At 35.1% G+C, this 14,454-nt stretch overlaps 4 protein-coding genes across 8 annotated transcripts; all 4 read right to left on the bottom strand.

Annotated features, from left to right (window-relative positions):
• Window positions 1-1,044: 1,044 nt before the first annotated feature.
• On the bottom strand, window positions 1,045-3,128 carry LOC143446288 (uncharacterized). Its single transcript, XM_076945873.1, has 2 exons — window positions 2,011-3,128; window positions 1,045-1,843 (listed from the first exon to the last, which is right to left on the bottom strand). Exons 1-2 carry the CDS (start codon window positions 2,799-2,801, stop codon window positions 1,672-1,674), a joined length of 963 nt encoding a protein of 320 aa, XP_076801988.1. The 5' UTR covers window positions 2,802-3,128; the 3' UTR covers window positions 1,045-1,671.
• A 282-nt stretch (window positions 3,129-3,410) lies between these two features.
• LOC143446286 (uncharacterized) lies at window positions 3,411-8,513 on the bottom strand. 5 transcript variants are annotated; one of them, XM_076945870.1, is made up of 9 exons: window positions 7,877-8,513; window positions 7,683-7,783; window positions 6,454-7,013; window positions 6,252-6,336; window positions 5,968-6,084; window positions 4,614-5,150; window positions 4,423-4,542; window positions 3,908-4,015; window positions 3,411-3,721 (listed from the first exon to the last, which is right to left on the bottom strand). In XM_076945870.1, exons 1-9 carry the CDS (start codon window positions 7,936-7,938, stop codon window positions 3,639-3,641), a joined length of 1,773 nt encoding a protein of 590 aa, XP_076801985.1. In that variant the 5' UTR covers window positions 7,939-8,513; the 3' UTR covers window positions 3,411-3,638. The 5 variants fall into 5 exon arrangements, with proteins under 5 accessions (XP_076801985.1, XP_076801981.1, XP_076801982.1 ...); XM_076945866.1 differs by having other exon boundaries at window positions 3,457-3,721; window positions 5,956-6,084; XM_076945867.1 differs by having other exon boundaries at window positions 3,457-3,721; window positions 3,908-4,012; window positions 5,956-6,084.
• Window positions 8,514-8,657: 144 nt separating this feature from the next.
• On the bottom strand, window positions 8,658-13,013 carry LOC143446287 (stomatin-like protein stl-1). The gene is made up of 9 exons (XM_076945871.1): window positions 12,615-13,013; window positions 12,395-12,494; window positions 12,073-12,204; window positions 11,742-11,872; window positions 11,436-11,517; window positions 11,218-11,316; window positions 11,025-11,104; window positions 9,276-9,404; window positions 8,658-9,115 (listed from the first exon to the last, which is right to left on the bottom strand). Exons 1-9 carry the CDS (start codon window positions 12,879-12,881, stop codon window positions 8,984-8,986), a joined length of 1,152 nt encoding a protein of 383 aa, XP_076801986.1. The 5' UTR covers window positions 12,882-13,013; the 3' UTR covers window positions 8,658-8,983.
• Window positions 12,944-14,121, bottom strand: LOC143446291 (uncharacterized). The gene has a single exon (XM_076945876.1). The coding sequence runs from the start codon at window positions 13,927-13,929 to the stop codon at window positions 13,366-13,368; it is 564 nt and encodes a 187-aa protein (XP_076801991.1). The 5' UTR covers window positions 13,930-14,121; the 3' UTR covers window positions 12,944-13,365.
• Between the last annotated feature and the right edge of the window lie 333 nt (window positions 14,122-14,454).

The raw sequence follows: 14,454 nt of genomic DNA, 5'->3' as shown, positions 1-14,454 counted from the left end.
TTGAACTTAAAAAAATATGAACACAGATAACAAACATATTTCGTATTTATTATTAAATACTCAGTAGAACTAAACGGTATTTTTTATCAATATTGTTCAATATAACTGCTAATCAACAAAAGGTATATGGTTGAGCACGTTGTGTCAAGTATCACTCATATAAAAATTTTCTAGCACACAGATACTGTAATAATAATCTTTTTGCTGTCAGTAATTTTTGCCTGCTGCTTAAAACAAAACAATTAAAATTTACTTAAGACTAACAAATTGATATTTAGCTCGAGTTGTAAACATCTGATAAAGTATAATGAGGAAATTAATGCACACAGCATCGTTGGTGCGTGTTCGCCTGCTTTGGTTTTGTCTGGACCATACGCGACAAGTTATATGGTACGACCTAAGGTTCTTCGAAAGCGTTGAAGTGAATTGCTAATTAATTATTATTGGCAAGCGTTATAAAGCACATTTGATCAGCGCCATTGTGCATTTAATTTAGCGAAGACATAATTATACCAGATTATTCATGTCATGCACGATGGGAACGTGTCTCTTTTGGCTGATGACGTCAATGCCTTTGAGCTCTTTTTCCCCATCTGGCGACATCATTTACTTCACTGAGGGCGACGCTAACTTGTTTTTTATAATCGATTGGAGATTTTATAAATGTGACGAAAACGAAACATCTTTGACGAAAATTTGTTACAATGTATAACTTTTCAAACAAGCATAGAAAGTTTGGCATCATATCAAAAAACATTCTTCTTTAAGACGTATGTGTAGAAGATTGGAGATTAACACTGATTATTCTATGGAAGTTTTTTCCTTTTCCATTTTTTGCTTCTGTATGTTATAAGGGACCATGAAGGTTTCAACTCCTGAACCAGATGCAAAAGCTGAGTGAATTTGGCGTTAAGTCTTTTGATCAAAACTTCAGCTATAAGTTACTACAGTTTTAGTGTGTTTTTAACTGAATGTTTTGCTAAGTTCACAAACTGTTGCTTTGCTTTATACTGAAAAAGTTAAATCGCGTCGGAACACCCTTCTATTGGTGTTATGCGTTTTGAAAACTCTGCTATGTACGAATCAATTGAGCGTTTGTTAAAAAGTTCAATTGAGTCCAAAACAGCCTTAAACCAGCTTCCTTTTATCTACATTTATTATATTTTCAGTGACGGAGGCATGATCAAAATAGTTCAGTTCGTGATTTAATTACCTGAAATGTTACACAAGGAAGTTAGTTTATAATATGGTAGTTGTCAAACGTGTTTTTTAAATTTAAATTATCGCAACAAAACGTCGCAGGTCAAAAGTGCTTTCCAACTTACGATTGTTTTCATTAAAAACAAAAGAAAATCGCATCCTATACAATATGAGACAATGCTGCAAGTATCCAATCCAATCCTCCAGCCAATCATTGATCAAAGTAAAAACCAAAAGCCTATCTTTCTAGTAGGCCTAGCACACATAAAGTCTTTATATATTGTTTTTGTCATAAGACCAAAGAGGAAAACAATTAAATATGGAAGACTGGGTGAGTTCACAGATAAATTTTTTGACTTACGGTGAAAGTGCTGAATCCATTGATTAACATAACTACCGGTATACTATACGGTGTATTAATAGTCTCTTCTATTGTGCCGTCATTTTGAAACTATTAGGATACTCTCTGTACTAATATTGGACAACTTCAACAATGTCATATGGATTTTCCAAAGTCTCCTTTTGATCAGATGAAACTGGAAAATTGACGTAATGAGCATAATCCGTTGGAGCAATAGGTGCAATGTAGTTGTAGGTGTTGTCGCTTGATGACGACACAGGATCGTGACTCCAATCATCCGAACTATAAGAAAATCACAGCCTGTAGATTATGTTTTGAGAAGTGAGCTTATACGAGTATACCTACGAAACGTATGATGAGTAACTGATATACCGTAATGCGTGCAGCTTTAGTCACGTCATAAAATGTCGAGTTAAAATCATGATAATTACGCATCACTAACTGCTTACTTAACCCGATCTTGCTCAGAGGCCTGGATCCTTGCTGTAAAAGATCTTGGATTTGATGAACGGTCTTTGGATGGGTTTATTTCTTGGTGTTGAGTAGGTTTTCTTAGTTTTTTACGACAATGCAGTACCACAGCCAATAACAATGCTATAACTAAGGTGGCAAGCAGGCCACCTGCAATCCAGGCAATTGGAATGTTTTGTGGAATCTGCGGAAATGTTGAATTGGTAGCCAAGTTAAAATCAATTGGCGATGACTGGTTCTCGTGATCTATGTCCATAGATGCTGCTGTGGTGGAGAAGGTTGCAATCGAGCGCTTGTTGAAATTTGTGTAATGATCAACGAAAACATTATTTCGATGTTCTTCAGTTGTGCTAGTGGATTCCGTACTTGCTGCATTTCTAATTTGACAGATGTAGCTATTCTTAATAAAGCAAGATTCCAATTTAGCCTCAGGATAAATTCCGTTGCTTCTTCCAGGATTCATCAACACAGCCTGGCAAGTTTCATTGACATGTCTATCAGGAACAATAAAGGGAAGTGATCGACATCTGATTGCAGGCTGATCCAAATTTCTGTAAGTGTTTTGTTCACCACACCGGCGCAAACCCACCCAAAACTCTTCTTCTGTATTGCAACATTCTCGCAATCTTTCCCACGTTAGTTGGTTTGTTGTTACTGCTAAATCACCACCTAATTCTTGACATTTTCTGCGCGCCCTGGGATAAGTTTTTTCTGCCTTTTCAAAGTGAAAGGTGGCAAGCGAAATGCGACAAGATCCAGAACACGGCATGTGAACTAAAGCTTTTTATTTATGTAAATATTTTAGCGACTCAGGAACTTAAAATTCTGTGATGGGTGCTTGAGTTAAAATTGAGGTTAACTAAAAAATCGGCTTATTAGTATATATTGTACATTATATTGGTAATCCAAAATATTTGTTCATGTTTCGGGATATTTGTACTCATCACGAGATATACATTGAAGTGAATGTTTTAAGTTAATATTTGCTGGTAAACCTCGTTTACAACTTTCCAGTCTAAAGCAATTACCTTTTCAACGTAGCTGTGTACATATTACACAAACTGGAATATTTTGTTTAAAGAAATTTCAACAAGAAAAATACGTGTTAATTTCCTGTCTCTCGTCACGTTTGAATTATTATTTGCCACCAAATTTCGGATAACTCAAAGTACAGTAATTTAATAGGCCACTTTAACCTTCAGTTAACAAATTTTCGCTGTACTATATATATAGGCTATATATTTTTGCCTACTGCCGCTTGTCTTTACCAAATTGTCTGCTAAGTCATGCTTTTAATACCTGGCGAAGTATTGCAAGGAAACTAATATAGAACCTATAAGATGACTGACATAAAACGACTTTTGCTTGCTTTGTTTTCGTCTGTGCAAAACGTGGTAGGTTATATTGTATACCACCACCCCTTGTTTCGCGAGAGCAGCTAGTGAAGTGTAATATAGTGTTTATTAGCATAACCATCTTAACACACGTGACGTGATGTTCTATCATATTCAGCGCCACTGTGCACAATGGCATGCATGCAGGCGAACCAGCAGAGATGTAAAAACATCGAAAACAGAAGTTATGCACCATGAAGAATATGTTTCTTTTAATCGATGACGTCATTTTCTTCGAGCTCGTCATCTCCGTCTGACGACACTAGCGACTTCATTGAAAGCGTCGCTAACTTGACTTTTTTAATGAATGGAAAATGTTTAGTGTGGTTAGTACCAAATAATCAGGATCTTTAGCATAAAACTGTTAAAAATTTATAAACAAATTTTGCAAAAACTGACGATTTTGAGCAACTTTTTTTTCAACTGAAAACAAAAAAACTGTAAAATAAAAAAATATATTCTGTAATCATTTATTTTTCACCTTCGGAGCCGTCAGTTTTTGTCTTTTTCAGTTTTCTTGGCTTTTTTCTAAGAGATTTGTTTAGCTGGAGGTTTGTTTCTGAATCATTTGGCGATAGTACTCCATCTACTTGTAAAATAACAACGCGGTAGATATTTTCTAAAGCAGTATATTTCTTAACCGTCTTTCTTAATTGTTCAACTTGCATTTTGGATGAAACATTTTAAAGAACAAATGACATCAGGGTGGCAAATGAAAGTTAAATGATCAATGAATACATTGTGGGTACTAAAGCATAAACTACGACTGCACATCCAAGATATGAAACGGTAAATCGATTGGAGATATGACGTAATAATCCTGCAGTAACTGCTCTTGCAAAGTGAACAACTTTTACTGATAAAAAGGCGAATAAAATATTATGCTTCCTAATGTTGAGTCCAGAAAGAGCCTAAGAGTCACTATTTGGCTTAATGCCAATTATAGTAAGAAATTGTGAAAAAAAGTTTTAAGATGAAACTTTATTGCTCTTTTACCATTTTTTTCTTTTTGATGTTTCCTCCGTTTCGATCGGGCAAAATTCTTATACTCAAGTTTCATTTCGAAATGAGGTGACTTAGTTGGACAGTCAAGCGTATCTTCAAATATCTGATCTACTGTTACATGTAACATGTAAAAACCTTGCAATAATTAATTGTTTTTAAAACTCCAGAAAACTAAATCAAACCGTTGTTTAAATCGTTAAAAGAGTTTCCATCCCAGATTTCATGTCTGTCATTAGTGGTGTCTTCTTCGTCATCTGCGTCCTGTGAGTCTTTGCGTCGGTTGACATGTTCCATTAGAGGTGGCAATATATTTCTCTTCTGGTTGTGATGCCCTTTCTTTGTTGAAGATGTTGTATTGCATGATTTTTTTTTGTTTAATTTGTAATTGTTATTGTCGTTTGATAGAACATGAGGAAGAAAATTTTTGCTTTTTCTGAAACTTCTTTCCGTTTCAAGAGTTTGGAAAAGATTTGCCCCAAGAGTTTCTGGACCGGTGTTCTTTTCTGTATTGTTCGTTGCCGAAGAACACCAATTATTTCTATCCCCACATTCCTCGGCTGTGGCGTAGCTGGATGAAGCGGATACTGCCATATGTTCTTGAATATCAAGGTTATTGCTGACTATGTTGTCTGGTTTGTCGTTTTGCTTTCTTGTAGTGTAGAATACGGGTTTAAAAACGGTTTGGAATAAGCGTTGATTAAGAAACTGCATTGTATGTGCTGTTGACAAGAAAATAAATACGTGCATAAACATTGACGATCACTTCGCTTAACCCAATTTAAACTGGGTGAACGACATTACTATTTTCACTATGTTTGGCCGACACTGCACATAAGTTTTCAATCGTTAATTTCTCGAAAATTATACGTCGTAACCTGATCGGATTTTTACAGGTTAGTAGCAAAAATATCTAGCTTCCTGTATTCAGCATAATTGTAAAACTAAAAAAGTGCATTTAGTGTAAACTAAGTATTTCTACAAGTGATACATTTCTAGGAGTTTTTCTTTTTACACCGCGCTCCTGCTGTGCTTAATCGCCTTGAAAACCAGCTGACCTTGTGAAGAGAAAACAAGAAAACAGTTTGTCAAGTTGGTTGTGCGTGAATGATTAAACGAAACCGATACGCTTCAATGCGCTCATGGTAGCAAATTATGAAAATATGACAATATCTCAAAAATTACAAAATTAAACTTTATAAAACAAATAGGGTCAGATAGGTGAACATTTTTTAGGAAAAGTCACCAAATTTCAAGTTTCTACAGCAAACAGTGCAACTCTACGTCACATTTTACTGTGACTGCGTGCAGGGTCGGCCACACATAGTATAGAAACGTAGATAGGGTACGTTGTGAATTGAAGAAAAACTGAAAAAGTGATAGGCCTATTTTAGGTTTACCAATGATTTGAAAAATCAACAAATCACAAAATTCTATTTATTTGTGGGCTTATGTTGTCAAAGTTCAGTAGGTTAGTATGAAATAGGTTCAGAAAAGAAATTTCAAACAATGTAAGCTATAACATACTTAATAATTTACGTGCTTTCTTTTTTGCTGGAGGGGCGAAAAATCCAGGAAGCAAAGTCTTTGATTGCGTGTGAAACTCATTATTCCTCATGTTGTCTGCTTCAGTTTCTTCCGTCGGAAGGCTTTTTTCTTAAGCAAAGCAGGGGAAACATGTAGGCTACTTAAAGTGTATGATGTATGCATTGCTCAGCTATGGTTTGAATCGCATTTACAACAGCATTTTATAAACTGTATAGAGTTTATAGTATAAACTATCATAAGCTTAAAATCAAAGGTGAGTGAAGAAATGGACTTACTTTTTAACGGTGTATTTTTGCTTTCAGCAGAAAAAGTTGCATTGTTTTTCAAGGGAAGTGACAAGTGCATTAGGCCTACATCAAACTGAACACAAAGACAGTGAGTCAAACATAGGGCATATTATAATTACAGGCAAAAATGTCTGATTGCAGATATTTCTTTCACTTTTGTCGATTGATTTTCAGCCTATATGATTCTTACTTCAGGATTTGATAAAAAATGTTGGTTTGCTGTTCTTTCCTTGAATTTATGGCGATTAACGCCGAAATAAGAGTGGTGCCATGGCGTTCTCCAGGCAAAGGAATTTGCTTCAGATTTTCCTGAAGGAGCCGATATTGAAGGTAGTTTTGTCTCTAACTCTCGGGTTGCCATATTTCCGATCGAATTTGTCGACCTTGCCTTCTGTCCCTGCTTATGTGGCCTGAGAAGATATCTTAGCTCCTCTAGATCAATGGGACGGCTGGAATCTGAGTAAACTCTCATTGCTAGCTTTTTTCTTTTTGAAACTGTTGTTACGTTCGAGGTTTCTCGAAGAATTCCTTTGAAACCACCATAGGAAAGACTTTTCGGTGGAAGTGTGACGTCAAACACATTGTTTTTTATGTTGACTATGTTTCTCGTTTTTTTCGTTGTGAGCTTTAGACGAGGTAGTTTGGTTTGTTCCTTGTGCTCGCATACCGGAACTACATGTGGCAAAACATCTACCGGTGAATTGGTTTTTCTTCTAATATCGACTGGGTTGCCTTCATGGTCTCCTGTTTCTAAATTTCAACCGTTGTTAGAACTCAAGACTTTGTATTAAAAAAATTCCAGACCTTAAAATATGTACATCACGCAGCCTAAACGTCATTTTTATGTTGCACTCATCTTTTGTAAGAAATTTAGTTTGGAGCTCTTAATGACTTGGCCTCTACTTTCTTACAGCAAAAGTTTTTGATTTAAGACATAAAGTATTTTTGAGTCGAAAGTTGACTGAGCAAAGGGCAAAGTAGCCATTTTCATTTCAAAAATCAACTGAATTGGAGTTTGCCATCAAGTTTTCGACATACTCAGAGGTTACAATTTTATTCATGTCGCTTTGAAAATCTATGCAACAAAACATTTTGTAGTACCAACGCGGAACGGAATGTTTCCTGGCTTTGAGTCGGTTTCAAAGTACTGTAGATTTTCTTAGTTCTATGGTAAAAGAAGGCCTGCATAGTTTCTCACAAAAGATATTGAAAAAATGAGTGTTTCTTTAAATACATATAAAAGCTTTATTAAGCCGTGAAAAAACGTTAAAGACTGTAGGGCATAGGCCTACACCACAAAATGTTTAAAATCTTTAGATCGATGTTTTTATTTATTGTATAAAAACACATATTTTAAGGTATTTTAGTAAACTGGGCCATAGCAACAGTACCGACATACGTTACAAACGATAACCGTACTCGACGAGTTTCTGGGCATGAATTTTAAGTCACTCCATCGTTCTGAGTCAGGGTATTTTCTTCGTAATTCGAAGGCATCTTTGTTGCTAAGTTTTGGTAATCTAAAGCCAGCCATAAATACAAATCCGTTGTTGGAAAATAATCAATACTTAAATTCATTTGGTAAAATTTATTCGACATAAGCACAATCTTACCTAGAGTAAGAACTGATGGAGGGCAGCTTGGTGCGATGTTTACTTGAAAAGAAGCCATCCATGGCAGGTCCTAATTTAGCTTCACATTTTGTTTATGCTTCATTTTCTGACCCTGTAGGTGTTTAATTTTTTAATTATGACGTTACAACAACCAAATTGTCCATACAGGGTATTTCCCTTTACATTCAAGTAGCTTTCAGTTAACTGTATAGGTCTGAGGTAGGAAACCAATGGCTCACGAGCCAGATGTGGCTCTTTTGATGACGGCATCTGGCTCGCAGATAAATCTATGCTGGCATTTCTTAGCACGATTGTTACGAATAAAACTTTTTCTGTAATTTTCCATAACTTACAGAAGTCGCATGTTATCAAAGAGTAAATTCAGACATTTACAGTTGTCAAAAATTGTTGGTTTTGCTTAAAAATGCACACGTTAGTTGCATTTAAGTGTTGAAAAATATTATATGGCTCCCACGGGAATACAATTAAAAATATGTAGCTTTCATGGTTGCCTTAGCCAAAAAGGTTCCCGACCCCTGGTATAGGTTGTCTGCCACATTTTGACAGAAAATTCATTTTATTCGACCTTTACAAACTTTCGTTCTTGGATAGAAAAAATTGAAACAATGATGAACTTTTTGCTTTTTTATCTAAGGCTGAACTGCAGGTGTTTTCAAGTTCTTACTCTCCTAGATTCATTTCTAGAAATAACTTGAGTAAAAAAACTCAAAATTTTAAGTCATCATTTCAGAAGACATAATGTCATTTCATATACAGTAGATAAGGCCGACTACTGTATTTCAAAGTAAGCCAAACAGAAGGGAATGTTGGGTATCACATAATTCTTCAGAAACTTTTACAGCATATATAGATAGACATCACGCGAACAGTGTGAATAGCAATCATAGAGAGAAAAAATAAAACTACCGATTTTCCAAAACTCATGAAAACGAGTTCCTTAAGTAAAACTTTGCGAGAAACATAACATGCTTAGATAAACTGATGATTGGAACAATGTGTGGTTTTTCAAAACAGAGAAAAATAATTTTCTAAGCAACAGTTTTTGCACAATAATTTCGCAACAAACTTTAACTGCGTAAATTCCTATCAAGTTTCTTTAGAATCTTTTTCAGAAACATCATCAAATTTGATATCATCCAACAGTTGGGGATTCTCAGTACCGCTACCTTCACCTTTTATGGCTGGCTGCGTATTCAGATTTTTGTAGATGCTCATTGCCTGAAAAAAATTTCACACACACAAACATACAAAAGATTGTATAATTATTCCTTGATACATTAAGTCAGTTGGGCATGTACTTATTGAAAGCTATTCAAGTACAAAAATTAAAGCAAATTTTGACAAATTAATTTTCAAACAGTAACTTCTAAGCAATTACCTGTGCTACCATATTGGACACTTCGCCAGTGTTGCTTGGGAGCAAAATGGTGTTTCCTTCCTTTGCTAAGTTCCCAAAAGCACTGACATACTGTTCGGCAACCGAGAGACTTGCGGCATTTGACCCAAACTAAAAGTTGCAAAGATTAATGAGAACCACCAGAAACAACTTTTTCAAATTTTTTATTGAAAACTGTATATAAAAATTATCAAATTTGAAACCAGCTCATGAGCGATAGTGTATAAATTAATGATATTATACCTGACGTATTACAGTTCAATTTGCTAAACAGCAGTAATTATCAACATGTACAATAGGGTTATGACTAGAAAATTTTTTTTTGCCTGTAGCAGGAATCAATGAACATTTTGGTATAAATTTAGAAAATTATAATTATTTCGTTCAAATCGTAAAAAATATGCCGCACAAACTGACTTTAATTTTTGACATTGGTCCAAATGTAAAAAAAAATTTACAATTCAAAACTTCATTTTTGATACAAATTTTATGTTCAAATATTTATCCTTTTTGCACTTCTGGTAAAGTTCTTCCATCAATTTGACTCCCCTTTCTGCAATTATGTTAGTGCGTGGCCGTGGGTCATCTACAACGGACTTATCAAAATTCCAATGGGTTTTAAGGCACTTTAAGGCTCCAGGATATTCGAGCTCAAAGATAGCATCAAATAATCTTTGGTATATTCCATCTTTAAACCTTTTGTTAGAAAACGAGGCTTCCTGCCACACATTTGCAATGACTGAGCATGATATCTCCAGAGTTAATCTCCATCTAGGGATGAGGAAGTGGGCAATCATAGCATAAATGGCTCTTGAATTCCATCTAGCATTGTGTAGAGATGGAAATTTATGCCATTTGATTAGTGGAAATCTACCATTTTCTTTGAAGAAGTGGAATGCTCTGCACAACTCAAAGAGAAACTTAAAATCATCCCTCCATCCTGGGTTTTCAACCATTTCCATCTCAATTTCTGGCTTGTAGGATTGCTGCAAGTTTTCGTAGTGTTTCACCACATCATCTACAAATTTGTAGTTGAGAGTTGGTTTTGTTGAAGACGTTGGATTGAAGAACTATAATACATGCTTTAAGACTCTATCAAGAATATGATGTTGGCAACCAATATACTGTGGTTTATCAAAACCCTTGCTGATCCTTGCATTTTGCAGTTTCACAACAACGCCATTCAGCCGTCCAGTATTAACAGATGTTGTGTCACATATGATCATTTTCAAATTTTTCCATGCATCATATTCATCTAGTAGGTTTTCTAGGCTGCTGAAAATATCTTGAGCTGTTCCACTTTCGAATTTTAGAACACCCAGTTTGATTTATCTTGATGGACTTTTCTAGCATACTACCTGATATTCATGTTTGCCAATCTTTTTTCCATAAAAGTGTAAACAGAAATTATTCTCCTCTTTCATAATTGATTTTAATTTTAGCTTTGCATTGTTGTCATCTCTTATAACTGCTCACACAATTTACCAAAAAAAAAATTTCAAATCTTCACAATTAAAATTATGTCAGGCAAATTCAAATTAGTCGATATATATACATATACATTGCATTGAAAACTGGAAAAATTTGGTGCGGGAGATTTTTGTTTAAACAGTCTTAACTTTTGTGAGTTTTCAAATCAGGACATAAAAGTTCATCATTTGTAACTACAGGACACACAAAATTAAAAAAATTTTTTTTAAGTCATAACCCTAATGTACAAATGTAACTTACCTCCCTTGAGAGTGATCCAGCAACAAGTTGGATGGATCTTGCTTTTGCATCGGCTTTAGCAAGCATTGCTTTGGCATCACCTTGGATGAAGTAGATGTTCACATGATTAGCGTATTACATAGTTTTATCCAGGATCTCCCTTTTGTCAAGGGGAGATCTTGTCCATCCTGGCAATATACGTTGTGCCTTCTACCTTCAGCTTGGTTAATCTTTTCAATCTTCTCAGCTTCGGATGAAAGAATCTGCGATTCCCTCTGACCCTGCGCGACATTGATTGCTGCTTCTTTCTGACCTATTTCAGAAACAAAGATAATTCATTACATTTGCAAACTATGGTTAGGTGCTTCTAGAAATTACAAACAAAAGTGAATGTGGCATAAAACAGTTGAATAACATCGATAAACAACGAACCTTCCGATTCTAAAATTTGAGCCCTCTTTTTTCTTTCTGCAGCCACTTGCATTTGCATAGCATCTTGAACTCTTTCGGGCACCTAAAAATATTATGTAGTTTTCCGTATGTTTCAACGGTTTTATAAAACTAATCTAAGACTGGCAAACAAGGGGCATATCCATACACGTTGACTTCTTTACACCCAGAAGCATTTATCAACTAAGCAAATAGAGGCTTTTTGAAGTTATTGCAGTGCCCATAAAGTAACAAAAATATTTAATTCTCCTTGTCACAGCATTATTTATGCCAGTTTGGTTTTCAAACCTGTATATCTCTGATTTCATATCGCAAACAACTAATGCCCCACGGCTCCTCTGATGCATGGTTTATTGCTTTCACGATATTTATGTTCAAAGCTTCCCTCTCTTGGAAAATTGCATCCAGAGTAAGTTTTCCTTTTAAACATATTTAAATCATCAAATGCTCAAGTACCTGAGAGAGATACTAGTTATGATATGGTTGTCTTAGATATGGTGTGACAACAGGTTTTCTTGTTTGAAATATAATTGACCAAAAGTTCAGCTTAGAATGCCCATATCATAATAGGAAAAAGTTTTCCGTTTAACGAAAACACAGTTAGAAAAGTTGCTTCCACCAATTTCAGATCTCATAGTTGTCTGGGCGAGTTGTGTGACGGCATACTCCGGGTTTTCAACTCCATAACTTGCTTTGTACGGATCATCAACTCTGACATATAAGACCCCATCAATGTGCAGTCCCACGTTATCTAAATGCAGGAAACCAAAAATATTTTAATATGCTTATTTCTATCAATTTTATATACAAAGAGGTTATAGAAAAGAGTTACGGCAATAATGTATATATATATTATGGTACCTGATTACAACACAAGAATATTGAAAACATGAATTCACAATAGTTCTGACTTCGAAAATACATTTAAGACTTGCATTCACCTCGAGTAATTGCACTTTGCTCAGGTATTTTAATCGCTTGCTCTTTCAGAATTTGTACATATTTCACTTGATCCAAGATAGGTATTAAGACGTTTAAGCCCTGCAGAAAAAATTTGCTATAAACATAACAACAAAAACAGGGGAGGTACCCAATCTACCACCCGACCTAAACATGGCGTATACTCCTACAGCCAGCATAACTTCAAGAAAACAATCTTACTGGTGAAAGTGTTTTGTAAAACTTTCCCATCCTTTCAACCACCCATGCTTCTTGTTGAGGGACGAACAGTAGTATGGTATTACGTGGTAATTTGTATGTGGAGTAATATTTTGTATTTAAAACATTGTTTGTGATTAGAGCCTGTGGCACTCTTCTGTTAAGCAAGGTTGCACTATTCATATTTGATGGAACAGCATGGCTTAAAAGCAGAGTTTTTCGAAGTAGTCTGTGGCAACGTTGCATTCCACACAAACTGGACATCTTCATGTGTATCAGTCAATTTACATGCAAACTAATAACCTCATAACAGTATTTAACTAAGCAAAATGTTCCTACAAAAACCAGCAGGAAGGATAAACTTGTGCTGACAGGAACAAATGATACATAAACATCAAAGTACAGTTGTTGCTAGCTCCAAAATGGGTAAAGATGATAAATCAATTTGGACACGATTAACAACAATATGCACGATCAAAATTAAATTGCAACAAAAGAAAAAATTATTGATATGTCAGTTCCTTCATCACATCATTAAAATATAAATATATACAAACCAATTAAACATGTGGTAATTTGAAAATTTAAGGTCAACAAAACTAATGCCATAATACAATTGCCATATCAGTTTCTAACAAAGTTTAAACCGAAAGTCTAACTACTTCAACATGTTAATCAAGGCTGAGACAAGCCTGCAAAATGTACACACTTAGTGCATTAAGCCATTTCAAAATTTCATAGAACACTCCTAAAATTAATCTTTCAGTAAGCTTTCATCAAAGCTATTAATGTTGTTAGTTTTCTCATAATCTGTAGAAACATTTTCAAAATATTTTTTCACTGTCTCCGTCATTTCAAAATCTACAGGTTTACTGTTTTCAATGTAGTCCTTTACACATGTGCGATCCTTCTTTAGGACATCTGTTTTTTGGAACAGCTTCTTTTCATGAAGATAAATTTCTTTGCAGTCATAATAGTAATCCATGCTAAGAAACTTTTCATTCATGCATTGCATCATAGCATCATTCTCATTTTTGCAGTTTATAAATGTGAAGTAACTTTTCAAAGTACCAGGTTTATATTGTAAACAGCAGTCATTAAATGCCTTTACTTGAGCTGCACAAGCATATTGTCTTGAACGATCTCTCATGATTTTTGGAATTAAAATATCCTTTTCAACACGTCGAAGACTTGGATCAGGATCCTTTGAGTGAAAACTGGTGTCATTGGAATAATTTTTCGCATTTATGTAGACAGCTGCTCCGAAGACGACCATTGCACCACTACCAATCATTAATGGTTTGAATAGATTTAACATGGTTTCTTACGCCGTGAGTAACAGTTTTTTGAGCTTGTTCAAAAATCTATGAACAAAATTTTGATAAAAATGTAAAGATACAAAACACCAATCCCTACTGGAAAGCTGGTATGATGCGCCAGATTACTTAGGCGCAGAAAGTTTGCATCTGGCAGAAACCTTCTGCGCCAATTTTCTGGTGCAAAACTGCCGTATTGCCCTATATCATACGTGTCAAACTCCCGGCCCGCGGGCCACATCCGGCCCGCTTCACAATAAAACTTGGCCCGCAATGTTATTTTATACATTGAACTATTTCCGGCCCACGAGATCATTGTACAGTACAACTTACTTTTTGCAAGCAAAAAACAAGATTATAAATCGATTTATTCCAACGCTTGTAATCTGGGCTGCTTTTTTCTTTATTGTCTGTTAATTCTTTAATGCTTTTGCAAGGAGATGAATGAAACATAATGATGTAAGATAAGAATAATCAAAAACAGCCCAGTCAAAAATCGTCAAAAAAATCAAAAATTTGGTGTTGTT

Source organism: Clavelina lepadiformis, chromosome 2 (genome assembly GCF_947623445.1).
Source record: "Clavelina lepadiformis chromosome 2, kaClaLepa1.1, whole genome shotgun sequence".
Classification (NCBI taxonomy): domain Eukaryota; kingdom Metazoa; phylum Chordata; class Ascidiacea; order Aplousobranchia; family Clavelinidae; genus Clavelina; species Clavelina lepadiformis.
The sequence above is the reverse complement of the archived record's forward strand: the minus strand, read 5'-3'. Positions and strand labels throughout refer to the sequence as shown.

Bases quoted from the DNA above. Each gene is read 5' to 3' on its own strand.
- LOC143446291 (XM_076945876.1), bottom strand. From the start codon at position 13,929: ATGTTAAATCTATTCAAACCATTAATGATTGGTAGTGGTGCAATGGTC.
- LOC143446287 (XM_076945871.1), bottom strand. From the start codon at position 12,881: ATGAAGATGTCCAGTTTGTGTGGAATGCAACGTTGCCACAGACTACTT. The intron at 12,205-12,394 runs GTGAATGCAAGT...TCCTGCATTTAG, and splicing joins GCAAAGTGCAATTACTCGAG to ATAACGTGGGACTGCACATT. The intron at 11,317-11,435 runs GTTCGTTGTTTA...TTTCTGAAATAG, and splicing joins TCAAATTTTAGAATCGGAAG to GTCAGAAAGAAGCAGCAATC.
- LOC143446286 (XM_076945866.1), bottom strand. From the start codon at position 7,938: ATGGATGGCTTCTTTTCAAGTAAACATCGCACCAAGCTGCCCTCCATC. The intron at 6,085-6,251 runs GTAAGTCCATTT...GCTTTGCTTAAG, and splicing joins CAAAAATACACCGTTAAAAA to AAAAAAGCCTTCCGACGGAA. The intron at 4,543-4,613 runs GTTTGATTTAGT...TACATGTAACAG, and splicing joins TTTTAACGATTTAAACAACG to TAGATCAGATATTTGAAGAT.
- LOC143446288 (XM_076945873.1), bottom strand. From the start codon at position 2,801: ATGCCGTGTTCTGGATCTTGTCGCATTTCGCTTGCCACCTTTCACTTT. The intron at 1,844-2,010 runs GTAAGCAGTTAG...ATTTTCTTATAG, and splicing joins TCTGAGCAAGATCGGGTTAA to TTCGGATGATTGGAGTCACG.